Here is a 14,441-nt window from a genome sequence, read left to right as displayed (position 1 = left end):
TTTTGAGGTGGATTCCGTAACAAAATCCGTTGCCAAAAAACTCTGTGTGAACATAGCCTAATGTATATGTGTTTCACAGTAATTTTCTACTTTCATACATATTCTAGGGAAAGCATTTATAAGTTTCATTTATTTTATTTTTTACAACTAAATTTTTTTTTTTTACCATTTTATTAGCCCCTGCCTAGGGGGCTTGAACCTCCAATCATTTGATTGCAAGTCCCATAGACAGCAATACAAGTGTATTGCCGTCTATGGAAGATTCTCTCCATTACTATTGCGGATGGTCATAGACCAGCCGCAATAGTAATATTCCTATGACAGGCCTGGGAGCCCTCAGTAGGCTCCCAGCTGTCATAGGAACAGGTCGGCTACTGTGACCTCACCGCGCAGGAGCTGGCCTGGTCAACTTTACAGGTATGAGGCCAGTGAGGACCGGCCCCGGGGGCTATTTTTAAGTACTATTGCCCATGATCAGAGTCTGATTTTGGGAATTGGCTCCTGTGTCTCCACTGCGGAGACGCAGAGACCTGGTTGCTCTGGCGACCGCTCTGAAGTAGAGCGGCCGTCATTAGCTTTACAGACCCAGCATCCGCTGTAATAGAACTGTGGATGCCGGGGAGGATTTTTGCTGCAAGATACCGCAGCATCGCCACACTCCTGCCGTTGCAGGAAACCAGCAGTGGCAGGAGTGTGGCGATGCTGTAATTTTGTTCCTCCGTACCACCTATAGTCCACTTTTGGACGATAAGAAGCACCCTCATTTTCCTCCCAAATTTGGAGGAAAGAAAGTGTGTCTTATAGTCTGAAACATTGGTTCTAAGGCTATTGCTGGATACCTCATGCTTGGCCTGAAGAAGACACCCGTCCAGTGTCGAAACGTGTAGCCATTTTAAGCTGTTGTTCATGTCCTTGGAGCAATAAACAGAACCAATTTATCTTAACCATCCACATCGTGATTTTTATTCTTAAATTTATTTTGAATTTGCTGCCATTAGCGCTCTATCATTTCCCGTTTTTTTTATATATCCAGTCCGAAAAATATGTTATAATGAAATATTGTCTACTTTTCAATATATAAAAAAATATCTTTGCTGAAACTAGACAACCCTTTAAAAGGGGTTAACCCACTTTTTAAATATTGATGGCCTATGCTTAGGTTAAAGAGGTATTCCCATGAACATAATTATTTTCAATTTTGTTGATAATTAAATGTTAAATATTTTAGCAAATATAAATAAACATATTGCAGAGTTTTAAAGATTTTCTCTAGATATTGTGGTCACAGTCCTGTTGTCTTGGTCATTTGCCAGTGGATGTGAGCATTTCTGCAAAAATGTTTAACTTTTAATTATATACAAATATAGATATGATTATATTCATGGGAATACCCCTTTAAGCCATCAAAATTGGATCTGCAAAGGCCTGACATCCAGGCTGTTCTGGGACAAAGTGGCTGCCGGTATTGTTTACATGTAGATTGGGATCAATGGGACACTGCTACAGTACTCAAACCTGCCGCTACAAATCGAAGTGTAACTGAGCAGTTCAGCTCCTGGCATGTAAAAACATTATGAGGGGGTTTGCACTCTATGAACAGCTGATTGGTGGGTGTCAAACAGTCTCAGATCTAAAATTGACTGCTATTACAGATTTTGATTATTTATTTATTTTAATGTAGATTGTGATCCCATAAAGAGCTCACAATCTACATTTTTCCCTATTAGTATGTCTTTGGAGTATGGGAGGAAATCCACGCAAACACAGGGAGAACATACAGACTCCTTGCAGATGTTGTCCTTGGCAGGATTTGAACCCAGGACTCCAGCGCTGGCCGGCTGCAGTGCTAACCACTGAGCCACAGTGTTACGCTGGGTTCACACCAGCGTCTGGACTCAGTTATCAGGTTTCCATCTTCTGCATGCAGAAGACGGAAACCTGTCATGCAGTTTTTCTTAAACCGGACACAGAGTACTGCATGTCCGACTCTGTGTCTGGTTTAAAAAAAATGGTTTAGCTGCAGAGAGCATAAAACGCTCACCGGCGCTCACGGCCGTACACTTTTCAAACCCATTCAAATGAATGGGTTTGGAAAGATGCCTACAGGTTTCCGTCTCCTGCCCTGTTTTGTGAAGGAAACGGAAACCTGCAGAACAGAGTGCCGGGCGCAGATGTGAACGAGCCCTTACCCCAATTTTGACAGTTATTAGCTTGCGTGTACTTTATTTTGAAAAAGTGTTTGGACAGAATTTTCTCCTCTACATCAGCTAAGAATTTTTCAATGAAGGCTACTATATTCAGGTGTACAGGAATATTAATAATTCTTACATTCTTCTATGTCTACTTTCCAATTCATCACATTTCCGCTGGGGGACATTACAGTGTACCTTAACTTTGAAACAACTTTAGATTCTTTGGCAACATTCGCAACTAATAAATATTGTAATTACTTTATTAATGGAGAATGTTATCTTTCACAAGACATCAAAACCACTGTTGTACATTTTATAATGGCCAAGATATAGCTGTTTCAAGTGACCCCCCCCCCCCCCCCAGACTGTTTCCCTCCTTCATTACAGCCCAGACACCCTCAACTCCAGTGAGAAGCCAGAGACTGCAACAAGACAAAATATAGGAAGGATCATAATCTGGACTTGAGCACAGATTTAATGGAAAGAAACCAAAATCTGATATTAAAGAATAAACTATTTATTAATACCAAAAATGCTGACAGGAAATCAAAAGTTATTTGAAAGTTTAATTATGTTTGAAGTGGTTTACTACTAAATTATGATCAAAAGTTAAGAGGGGCAATCTTTTCTTTCAAAGCCATTAGAAAGATTTATGTAGATCCAATTTAGTCTTAATTTAGAGAAATCCTGTCTAATAAAAGGATATTTTTGTCTGACAACTCCTAATTTCATGCTCAAACCTTTAATAGCATTATCAGTTTTAGGGCTAGTTCACACGTGGGCAAAGGGGAGGTTTTTGACAGCGGAATTCGCTTCAAAAACCTCTCCTTTAACATGGTGGTCTATGTAGACCACTAGCTTTTTTTTTTCCTCCTAGCGTTTTCCGCCTGAAGAAGCGACATGACCTTTCTTCAGGCGGAAAACGCCTGAAGAATTGCATAGAAGTGAATGGGAGGCGAAAACCGCGCGGTAAAAAACCGCGCGGTTTTTTGCACACAAAACCGCGTGGTTTTTTGCAAAAAAACGCGCGGTTTTCGCCTGCAGTTTCTATAGCACATATAGGAAAAAAAAAACCTAGCGAAAACCGCGTCAAAAACCTCGTCAAAAACCGCGTGGAATGCAAAAAACAGCGTCAAAAAAACTCCCCGAGGTTTTTTACCTCGCACAAATAAGCTAGGCGGTTTTCACGTGTGAACTGACCCTTATACATTCTTTAATGGCCAACATGACTTCAGCCAAAGATTAACTTTACTGAAGATTGGAGTGAAATTCCATCACCCTTAGTGCCTCCTGTGTCTGAAATACAAAACTTGGGATACACTGGATGCAAAAATTAAAGTTAACCATCCCAAAATTTTGACTAGCTCACTTGTGTATTTGACGAGTCTAGAAAAACAAGTCACCTACATTACTCTTCTTCTCAGTAGTATATAGAATGAAAAAACCTTTCCATTTTGGCTGCTATATTTTCTTATATTGTCTCATCATACTTCATAGATTAATTAGCAGATTGACTTAAAGTGGATGGTGCAAAAGTGAAACATATAAACAAACTTAATATAACAATATATTAATATAACAAACATATGATCAATAGGGTTGACTTAAAACCCCCAAACTATGACAAGAACGGCGTCCCTATGCCTTTGTTTTGGAGCAGTGCTCAAAAAAGCACACCACCACTTCATTCAATCAGTAGTTCAGACTTCCAGACCACACATACTCTGCTAAATATAGGCAAGTTCTCTTTTCTCTCAAAGGAGAAAATATGTGAATATTTTTATACAATCAGTAGGAACATCAGTCCTGTAGACTTCAAATGTAGTATTAGCATACATGTTGAACCACTGCTTCATTTGAATTGGTTGGGGAGTAGAGACCATTGCGTTAAATTTTAAATGAGTTTCCAAATGGCTTAGCATACATACATAGGTTCCCCAGTCCACTGCATCCAAACATACTGACTTACTATGGACAGGTTAATATATTACGGGAAAAAGAGAGTTGTAAGATTGGTGTGTGGGTTTTCTGATTGGATAGCTTAAAATGTTCTACTTACCACAGCTCCCACTCCGTAACTGGTAGCAGGGGCCAGGGCATGATATGGGTCAGCTGTATATACCCTCCCGTATCTGTACAGGAAAACAATACATTGTAAGTAGCAGCAACTTTTGTTTAAGTTTTATAATTCACTTTTATAATCCAAACATATAAGTTTTTTATTACTTAAAGGGGCTCTATCAGCAAAAGTATGCTAATAGAGCCCCACATATGCGTGAATAGCCTTTAAAAAGGCTATTCAGGCACCGTAAATGTTATATTAAACCCCCGTCCCGTATTTAAATAAAAGCATTAAAACATATATGCAAATCTTACCGAACGTGCACCATGGGTGGGGATGCACGATGTGACGTCAGCTTCGGGCACGCCTGCCTCTTCTGTCTTCTTGTAGAAACGCCCTCTGGTTCCGTGTCTTCCGGCTTCTTCTCTTCAAATCCCGCGCCTGCGTAGTAGCGCTTCCCTCCGGAGCGCTACTGTGCAGGCTCACTCACCATTTTACTTAATGGCAGTTCGCGAATGAGCCTGCGCAGTAGCGCTCCGGAAGGAAGCGCTACTACGAAGGCGTGGGATTTGAAGAGAAGAAGCCGGAAGACACGGAACCAGAGGGAGTTACTACAAGAAGACAGAAGAGGCAGGCGTGCCAAAGCTGACGTCGCATTGTTTATCCCCGCCTATGGTGCACGATAGATAAGATTTGCATATATGTTTTAATGCTTTTATTTAAAAACGGGACCGGGATTTAATATAACATTTATGGTGCCTGAATAGCCTTTTTAAAGGGGCTCTATCACTGTGAAAAGTCATTTATAACTAATCACATCCTTGCATAGGCTTTAGAAAGTCTATTTCACACTTACCTTTTGTATGTAGATTGCCTCAGTGGTGTCTGAATAAGTCCGTTTTTATTCATATGCTAATGAGCTTTCAGCCAGCTCAGGAAGTTCCCAGTAGCCTCCTCTCTCCTATTATCTTCTATGTGTGGAAGCAAACAGGAAGCTGGGTCATCATCATCAGCAGTCTCCCATAGAATACAATAGGAGAGGTGTGCACGATCTATCGTGCATCAGTCTAATTAGCATATGAATAAAAACGGACTTATTCAGAAACCACTGAGGCAATCTACATACTATAGGTAGGTGTGAAATAGACTTTCTAAAGGCTATGCAAAGGTGTGATTAGTTAAAAATGACTTTTCCTAGTGATAGAGCCCCTTTAAAGGCTATTCACGCATATGTGGGGCTCTATTAGCATAATTTTGCTGATAGAACCCCTTTAAAATTAAAATTTGGCCTAAACTTGAGTGTACTGTATTGTTACTGCCTGATGGCAGTTCAAAATACGGGAACTATAAAGGACAAACAAAAGATTTGAAATTGAAAATTGTATTTATAATTAAATCACCCCAAAAAGCATTAAATATCATAACCAAACAACCTCACCCCTTAAGACATGCCTCTTCAACTATTTAACTGTACTTCAGTATTTCAGCAACTTTATGGCCTGAACGTCGTGTCATGCCTGGAACAAAACAGGCACCACTTGCTGCCTCCCTAAATTTTCAAGTGCCTGAACAAACTATAAATTAAGGGAGAGCATCTCGACATACAAGTAAAAACTGTACATTTGTTTTTTTTTGCTTTTTCAAGTAAAGGTGCACACATTTCTATGAACTGATTTCTGTTTTCATTACCAGGTATTGAGTATATACTTATTAGATTCAGCAAATCTATCACTGTTCAAAAAGGTTATAATGCAACAAAATGGAAATGTGATCTGGAATACATACTTTATAGTGAATGAAAGACCTTGGCTTTTATAAACTGCTGAGACCTAGGACTGGTCGATTAGGGCCTAAATCAAAACCGCAATCGGACATTTTACCTTGATTACGATTAAGGCTGAGGCTCCACGTTGCGGAAACGCAGCTTTTTTTGGTGCAGATTTTGCTGCTGTTTTTGAGCCAATGCCTAGAATGGCTACAAAAGGAATGGGAAATATATAGGAAGTCCTTATACTTCTACCTTCTGCTCAATCCACTCCTTACTTTGTGGAAATGCAGCTTTTTTTTTGCGCCAATGTGGAGCCTTAGCCTAAAGGAGATTTAGGACACGCCCCTTGATTCGCCCCATGATTAAATGTTGGGCGAATCCTGCTAGATTAGTCTCACAAGGTACTCCAGGACTGAAACTGCTATTATACTCTGGGGTTTCTTCAGAGCGGTAAGTAACACACTGTGTTTCCTAGGCAGAGGTCATTGTGTCAAGAGGGGAGCCAGAGTACTGCAGATAGTTTCATTCATTTATCCCCCAATCTTTTTTTTGCCCCTATTATGAAACTTAAAAGGAGTTTTCTAAGCAAATAAAAAAATTAATTTTAATTCCAAAAAGGTCTGTTAGTGCTAGTAATAGGTTATTAATAGAGATGAGCGAGTACTATTCGAAACGGCCGTTTCGAATAGCACGCACCCATAATAATAATAAATTTTATTTATATAGCGACAACATATTCCGTAGCGCTGTACAATTTGTACCCATAAGAATGAATGGAAGCGGCCGGCACGCAGACTTTGCCAGCAGCCAGCCGCTTAACCCGCTGCGTCCATTCATTCCTATGGGTGTGTGCTGTACTTGTGCAACCCTCCATCTCCCCAGCCTTCCCTCTCATGCTAGTGTAGCAAGGGGCTTTACTTTGTGGAGCTTGGAACGACGTCACTTCCAGAAGTGATGTCACGGCTAGTATGCGGCTTTCCAGCACTATTGAGTATGCATGGAGGGCTGCATACGGAAGAGGAGCGGTGGGGATGAAATGTCTGCCCGGGTCCACAGGAAAAGGTAAATACAAAAGGACTAGCAGAGGCGAGGGCTTTTTCCTGATCTAACGGGTCAGGATATGGATTATACCCGATGACCGTATGTCAGCAGAAAGGTTAAAAAAAAAAGTAATATATGTAGGTCACATGACCTACATATTTTACTCTCTAAATATACAATATGTTTAATAAAAATATATTATAAAGTTGGGGGGGGGGGCATGGGTGCCTTCATATAAAAATATTGATTTATACAGGACAACCCCTTTAAGATATTGCCGTGTTTGTCAATATGTAAATACGCTTCTTGGAACAATGAGTACACCCTCATTACATGTTAAAAATTATGATCTCTCAGCAATGGAGGTACGGTTTCACATGGTGGGGGGGGGGGGGAGCACCGATTCAGTTTAATCCAACCTAAATCCATGGGTCTGGTCGGATATGCAGGGTTCCGATGACATTATGCTTACCTTGAAGTTTGCATTGGAGTCTATCAGAAATATACATTTTCATACAGAGTTGTAAACAATAGAACATCCATTAGGTTCAAACATTTTTTAAAGTGTAACTAAAAATATTAACATTTGATTTTCTAGGACCATTTGCATCAATGCATTCTGCAATATTTTTATTAAATTTTGGCTATTTTCTGTGAAACCGCGTGCTTTACTGGGGAAATCAAATCGGGGCACAGCAGCAATTACTAGATATGTCACTTAGTACTTCATATTCTGCAACAGGTATTGAGAATAAGAAACCCAAGAGACATAAAAACACAAGCAAAAAATGAAAACAAACAATACAATGATACATAGAGCAAGGAGGGTGTAAATCTATTTGCTCTATGTATCATTGTATTGTTTATTTTTTAATATGAGTTTTATTATTTGTTGGGTTTCTTATTCTTTTTTTCTACTAAATTCCACACAGGCGCAATTGCCCAAATGCAAAAAAAAAGTCTATTTTCTAGTTATTTTTGGCAACCGGTTCTCTTTAAATTTACACCAATTGGTTGGCTTAGTTTAGATTAGACAAATTTAATTCAGACCTATCATGTAGCATAGGCCACTGTGATAAATCTTTCTGACTACTAGACACTATTAGTAAATCTTCTCCACTACTGCCAAGTATAGAAATTATGCTTTTTAGAACATATAAAAAAAAAAAAAAAAAAAAAAAGTAAACCACATCATACCCATCGCTGTAGGCTGCAGCAGCTGCGGCAGCGGCTGTGGCTGCTGTGGCAGCAGTAGCTGGTTGTGTGTACCTGTAAGCTGCATATCCACCCTGTTCATAAAAGAGAGATATTAGAAACATTGTCCAGTTTTGAAAGAGATGCGACAACAAATTTTGTATTTCAAGACAGTATTGTGTACAATATTATATAGGCATTTCAGCAGGCAAGGGAAGAAAACAAAAAAAACCAAAAACACAGTTTTAAGAGTTTAGATACAACTAGCTTGTGAGTCAGGGGTAAATACTAAAAGGCAAACATTTTTCATGCACATCAAATTATTTTTTATAAAAAAAAAATGTAAATCCTTATAATTTTGCAACTTATGGTATTCTATGAAACCAAAACCTGAATTATAAAATAGAATTAAAAAAACTATAAAAAGAACCCTGCAAAGTACTTGTTACACCATCTACATTGGATAGAGACATGTCCAGTATATTTATATAAACAAAAAATACAGCTGGCCCTACTATTGCACACTTGTCACACTATTATGGAACATAAATTAGCACACCAGTTTTCTTTTATACTCATAATCAGAATGATCACTCAGATGAAATCTACAGTTATTTGGTTTTACAGTCTTTAGTACAGTGGTTAAGTTGCACATTAGCAAATATTTTAATGGCCCTTGCTAAAGTAATGTGGAAGAGGTTGTGTGTGTGCAATTGGTAATGGATTCAATATAATACATTAAAATTTACAAGATCAAAATTAATGGGGTTGGCCATTTTCAGACCAATATTGAGACACCAGAGGTATTGTCAGTATATTGGAGAACTGAACAATTATACATTCTGTATCAATTCATCATGGTTTTCTAGATTTCTGATTTTTATCTACTGGAAATAAGCAGAATGAATTAAAGCAAGCAATCAATGGTTATCTGATGAACACAGGTGTAGAGATAGTTACCAAGCATATGTCTGTTTGTCCCATTGCTGTGATGTATGTAATGAGCTGTGCACCTCTGTGTTCATTACATGACCATGGACTGATTTTTATCCACTGAGAGTGAGCAGAATGAATGACAGAAAGCAAAGATCTAGAAAACTGTCAGGAATTGATACAGAAAGTATATTGGTAATTTCTATTATACAAAGATTAACATTGGTCTCTCAATATTGGTCTAAATGGCCAAGCTCTGAGTAGGATACTTCTACAGAAGGATACAGATAAAAGCTACTTTCAGTGCAATTCTGAGGGGGGGGGGGGGGTGATTATCTATACACACTGATTAAGTAATTTCAGTTTACCAATATTGCATGGCTGCCACTACTTACAGTTACTGGCCTGTAACTTACATTGTATACTAGGACTTGGCTGTATAATATTGTATAAAATCAAATCTTATGTGAGACTGGGTGTTGCTTGAAAGTTTCAGGTGTCGTGTTCTTTCACAGGTCACCACCACAGAAATTTAATGGTGTACTGCAATGTACGTTTATTTAATATCAAGGGACAAAACCAACTCTGGGCAAGATTTTGCTGTGCTATGCTTAGTTCAGGTAAAGGGGGGTTAAGAAGAAAACAAAAACAGTTTTTGTCATACACCGATACACTCAGGACCTAGAATATGCATAGCACAGCAACACTTGTGTATTTATACTATGACCCACTATATGTTTTAACACCGAAAGCCCTTAATGCTATAAATTGTACAATAGTGTGAGCTGGTAGTTCCCACACCATGCTAGCACAACAGGCACTGGATTTAGTAGCCATGTCTGTGCCCTGCACAGCAGGAGTAATATACAATATGAAGCTAATATCTGAGTACAGAGGTACAGTAACTCCAAAGCCTACCGTTACACCCATCAGTTGCCATGATAAATGCTGACTGTTGGCTAACAATGGCCCCAGGTCTACACTGTACATAAGCCTATTATGGCCATCTCTGACACGACTTAATACTGCAGACTACAATACAGAAGTATTACATTGTATGACAGTAATCAGAAATGTTAACTTTTAACAAGGTTTAGGAGAATTTTTATTTATTCTTAAATCAGTACAGCTGCTAATACAATAAACACTTCCCTATCACAACGAAAGGCATACAAAAAGCTAAATTAAGCCAAAATGTTTTTTTTTTGTACATGTACCTCCCAGAAAAGGGAATTAAAAGTATAAATCAGGAAGTCCAATGGACTGCAAATCTACAACTTGCCCAAAAGACAAGTCCTCTGTCAATGGGAAAATAAAAATGAAAAGTGTTGTGACACCAAACATTCATAAAAAGTAGAAAAAGTATAACAAAAAACTACAATGAAAATAAACTTCACTGGCTCTACCAACCATAGTAATACAGCACGCAACTGCTAGTAGGTATCTGATTTGGGTCACAAGTGGCACAAACCCATGTAAAACTAACAGTCATTTGTGAGTGCCAACTCCATGTTGCCACTTTGTTCTACATAATAAAAGCTTACAGCTGTTTGTCAGTGATGGTGCTGTTTCTTTTGGATGATAAAAGCTACGCCTTATAAACTAACCATCCCTATAAACAAACCTCAGAATATAGCCAACCTGTTTATACATTGTGTACAACAAGCGGACAAAAAAAAAAAAAAAAAAGTCAAAGCACATAAGTAAATGGTACCTTTGACTAAGCAAAATACTTTATTTGCTAACTTTTGGAGCACAATTCAATACATTGAAGGATATACATTAAAATCACTAGACATTTTATCATTTCAAGTCCAGTTATGTGTTGGATATGATGATAACAATACTACAAGACCTGTACCCGCATGTTATTAGGCTAAAGTGTCAGTCTCAGTTGTACCCTGTCCTGACCATATAACATCAGTCAAGGATATTCCTTAGGCCAGAGAGCCACATAGTGAAAAGGCTATGGCAAAAACCGCTGCATTTTACAGTCCCTGCAAAGTGGATAGGATTAGACACACTGCAGAAAGATATCTGCAGTGTAAATTTAGCGTTTTTGTAGATCGCAGCATGTCAATTATACCTACGGAAACACTGGGGATTTCCCTATAGGTATGACAAATTCCACAGAGGAAAACACTGCAGATTTTCTGTGAAAAGTGGTGCAGAAAAAAAACTAATACGTTGTTGCGGTTTTTCCCATATTGCTTTTTCACTGCAGACCTTAGCATGTAGTTTTTTTGGTCCGGATTTTGACTCAGGAAGCCGCGTCATAATCCGGACCAAAATGTGCCTTCTGCGACTGTCACGGCTTCCGACAGTTGCAGCTTTCTGCTCAGGATTAGGCCCAAATGAATGGGCCTAGTCCGGAGGGATTGTTTTGCCGCAGATGCCGTAGCGGTTAACATGTCACGTTAGGGCAGGTCGCTTCCTTTTTTCGACAGTGGTAAAATACCGCTTGCGGAAAAAGGAAATGACCGGCTCCCATTCAATGAGAGTTGTTTTTTTTTTTACCCGGATTCCACGTTAAAATCCAGACAAAAAAAAAAACTACGTGTGAACTAACCCTAAGGTTCCATGTAATGTTCTGCAGTAATAAAGCGTTGTGGCAAAAACCACTTCGGCAACAGAATGCTTCCCCACAGAGGTTTCACTATACAGTAACTGTAAAACGTCACATTTACACCACTTGGGACCCCAGTCTAAGGGTGGCAGCATATGACTGTTTCACCCGTGAAACTGTATGTGTGTTAGCCAGATTTAGGAATCCTTGACATGGAGTAAACGCTCGCTCATTTTGGCAAAATACACATGTAAAAAATAGACATGTAAAAATAAGTCTCCCATTGACTTTAATGACATTTTACACGTGTACTTTGCCAAAATGAGCGAGCGTTTACTCCGTGTGAAGGCTCCCTTACTGGCTTGAACTTCATGCTGGGAGCGGAACTCCTAGCATCCTAGTTATCTGAGATGCTAGGAGCCCCTGCCTCACAGCAACATACTGTCCCATAATGTAATGGGCAAGTCGCTGGGAAGCAGAGACTCCTAGCATCATAGATAATACTGCTTGGAGTCTCGCTGCCAGTATTAAGTTAAAGCCGGTAAATCTGGTTAACACAGACTGAATTTCATGGGTGAAACACAGTTGTGTGCCACTACCCTAAAGGGGTTTTCTGGGCATATAATAATAAATGAGTACTTATTCTTAGGATCAATCAGTTGCTATACAGAGAATAGAGCTGGAAGTTTTTGTGTAGCAGCTGTGTTGAGTTACTCCCATTCAATTATATAAGGCTGGGTTCACACGGAGTTGTTTGGCTCAGGAATTTGGTCAGGAAACTGACTCAAATTCCTCCTCCTAAAAATGCCTCACTATAGGACTGTATGGTGAGGCGTTTTTTGGCGGAGGAATTTGGGTCAGTTTCCTGACCACATTCCTGACCAAAAAAACAGCCTAAGGGTGCATGCACACTATGTAACGCCGGGCGTGTATGAGAGCCGTACACGCCGGCATTACGGCAGACTGCCGAACACTTCCCATTCACTTCAATGGGAGCGCTCGTAACAGCGGCGTTTACGAGCGCTCCCATTGAAGTGAATGGGAAGTGTTCGGCAGCCCTGCTGTAACGCCGGCGTGTACGGCTCTCATACACGCCCGGCGTTACTCAGTGTGCATGCACCCTAAGGGAGCGTTCACACTACCGTCATTGTCCGACAAGTAGTGTCTGCTGCTAGTGTCCGTTAAAAATCTTGCACGGACATTAGCAGCGGACACTAGCTGTGTCCGTGACACTTTTCATTCATTTAAATGGCGATTCGGTGTGTTCTTTTGCACTCCGTGCCTGTCCTTAACTTTCCGTTTGTAAAGATGTCCGACTTTTCAAGCGTACAGAAAAAAACCTACGTCAGGTTTTTCTGTCTGCTTGAAAAGTCGGACATCTTTACAAACGGACAGTTAAGGACAGGCACGGAGTGCAAAAGAACGCACCGAATCGCCATTTAAATGAATGAAAAGTGTCACGGACACAGCTAGTGTCCGCTGCTAATGTCCGTGCAAGATTTTTAACGGACACTAGCAGCAGACACTACTTGTCGGACAATGACGGTAGTGTGAACGCTCCCTTAGGCTGTTTTTTTGGTCAGGAATGTGGTGTCCGCTAGCTAATGTCTGTGCGAGATTTTGAATGGACACTACCAGCGGACACTACCTGTCGGACAATGACGGTAGTGTGAACGCCGGCTAACAGTTAAGCTGTAGTAATCCAGCATGGTCACTATTGAGAATAGCCTTGCCGATACATTCACACGGAGGAAAATGGTGAGGAATTTGGTGTGGAATTTCAGCACTGAAAAAAAAAAAGCCTCCCATTGACTTCAATGGGTTCCTTTTTCTGCTGAAGGTCTTTTTCCTCCGTGTGAATGAACCTAAGGCCTCCTGCAGAAAATGTTGAGGAATTTGGTGTGGGATTTCAGCGCTGAAACAAAAAACGCCTCCCATTAACTTCAATGTCTATGTGCTACAGTATCAAAATAGGTAATTTTGAGTAGTGTATAATCCTCTTAAAATGTAACCTACATATTAGTTTGTGGTAAACAAGACTTGTAATTCCTCAAAATGAAAACACCTCAAATTCTATAAAGCAAGTGGTAGCAGTCAAATGGTAAACTCCTTGCCATTTAAATGACTTGCTGATTTTTTTTTTTTTTTTTTTTTTAAGCTAAAGTGGTCAGATTACCGTATATACTCAAGTATAAGCTGAATTTTTCAGCACATTTTTCATGCTGAAAAAGCTCTCCTCGGCTTATACACCAGTCAGGGTCCATGGAGCACAGAAAGCAGGAAGGACCTGGAAGGCGGAGGTCCTTTAGTGCTACTGCTCTGTGATTGGCTTGTCATGAGGTCAGGAGACTGTGATGTCATCAAAGGTCCTGTAGCCACTGGTATGTAACATCTGCAGATAAGGTTGAGTCTAAATCCTAGTAGCTCCCCCCACAACAGAGTCCAATCACATGGTCATGACAAGATCAGAGATCCTTTAGCACACTAGGATTTAGCATCTACCCTGCAGATGAGTGGCCAGGATTCATTGTGTGTTATGGAAGATGTCTGTTGTATGGAGGAGAGGAAGCTACAGTAAAGTGACACACACAGGTACCTTCCTTTAGTTACTCTGCCTATTAATGTCAGGCATTTGGGGGTATTAATTTAGTTTCAGTAACTCCACGTGCCTCACATTAATAACAG

General features: G+C 39.9%; 1 protein-coding gene across 9 annotated transcripts in view; it reads right to left on the bottom strand.

Annotated features, from left to right (window-relative positions):
* RBFOX2 (RNA binding fox-1 homolog 2) overlaps positions 1–14,441 on the bottom strand; it is a 279,365-nt gene that overhangs the window by 41,421 nt on the left and 223,503 nt on the right. For 8 of the 9 annotated variants that reach the window (XM_075286348.1, XM_075286342.1, XM_075286341.1 and 5 more), the window contains 2 exons: positions 8,261–8,352; positions 4,252–4,324 (listed from right to left, as the gene is read on the bottom strand). In XM_075286348.1, the coding sequence (XP_075142449.1) occupies positions 4,252–4,324; positions 8,261–8,352 (165 nt within the window). Of the gene's footprint in view, positions 1–4,251; positions 4,325–8,260; positions 8,353–14,441 lie in introns of those variants that run through there. The other variant, XR_012717437.1, reaches the window with a different exon arrangement.

Source organism: Leptodactylus fuscus, chromosome 9 (assembly GCF_031893055.1).
Source record: "Leptodactylus fuscus isolate aLepFus1 chromosome 9, aLepFus1.hap2, whole genome shotgun sequence".
NCBI lineage: Eukaryota > Metazoa > Chordata > Amphibia > Anura > Leptodactylidae > Leptodactylus > Leptodactylus fuscus.
This window is presented reverse-complemented; position numbering and strand designations above follow the sequence as displayed.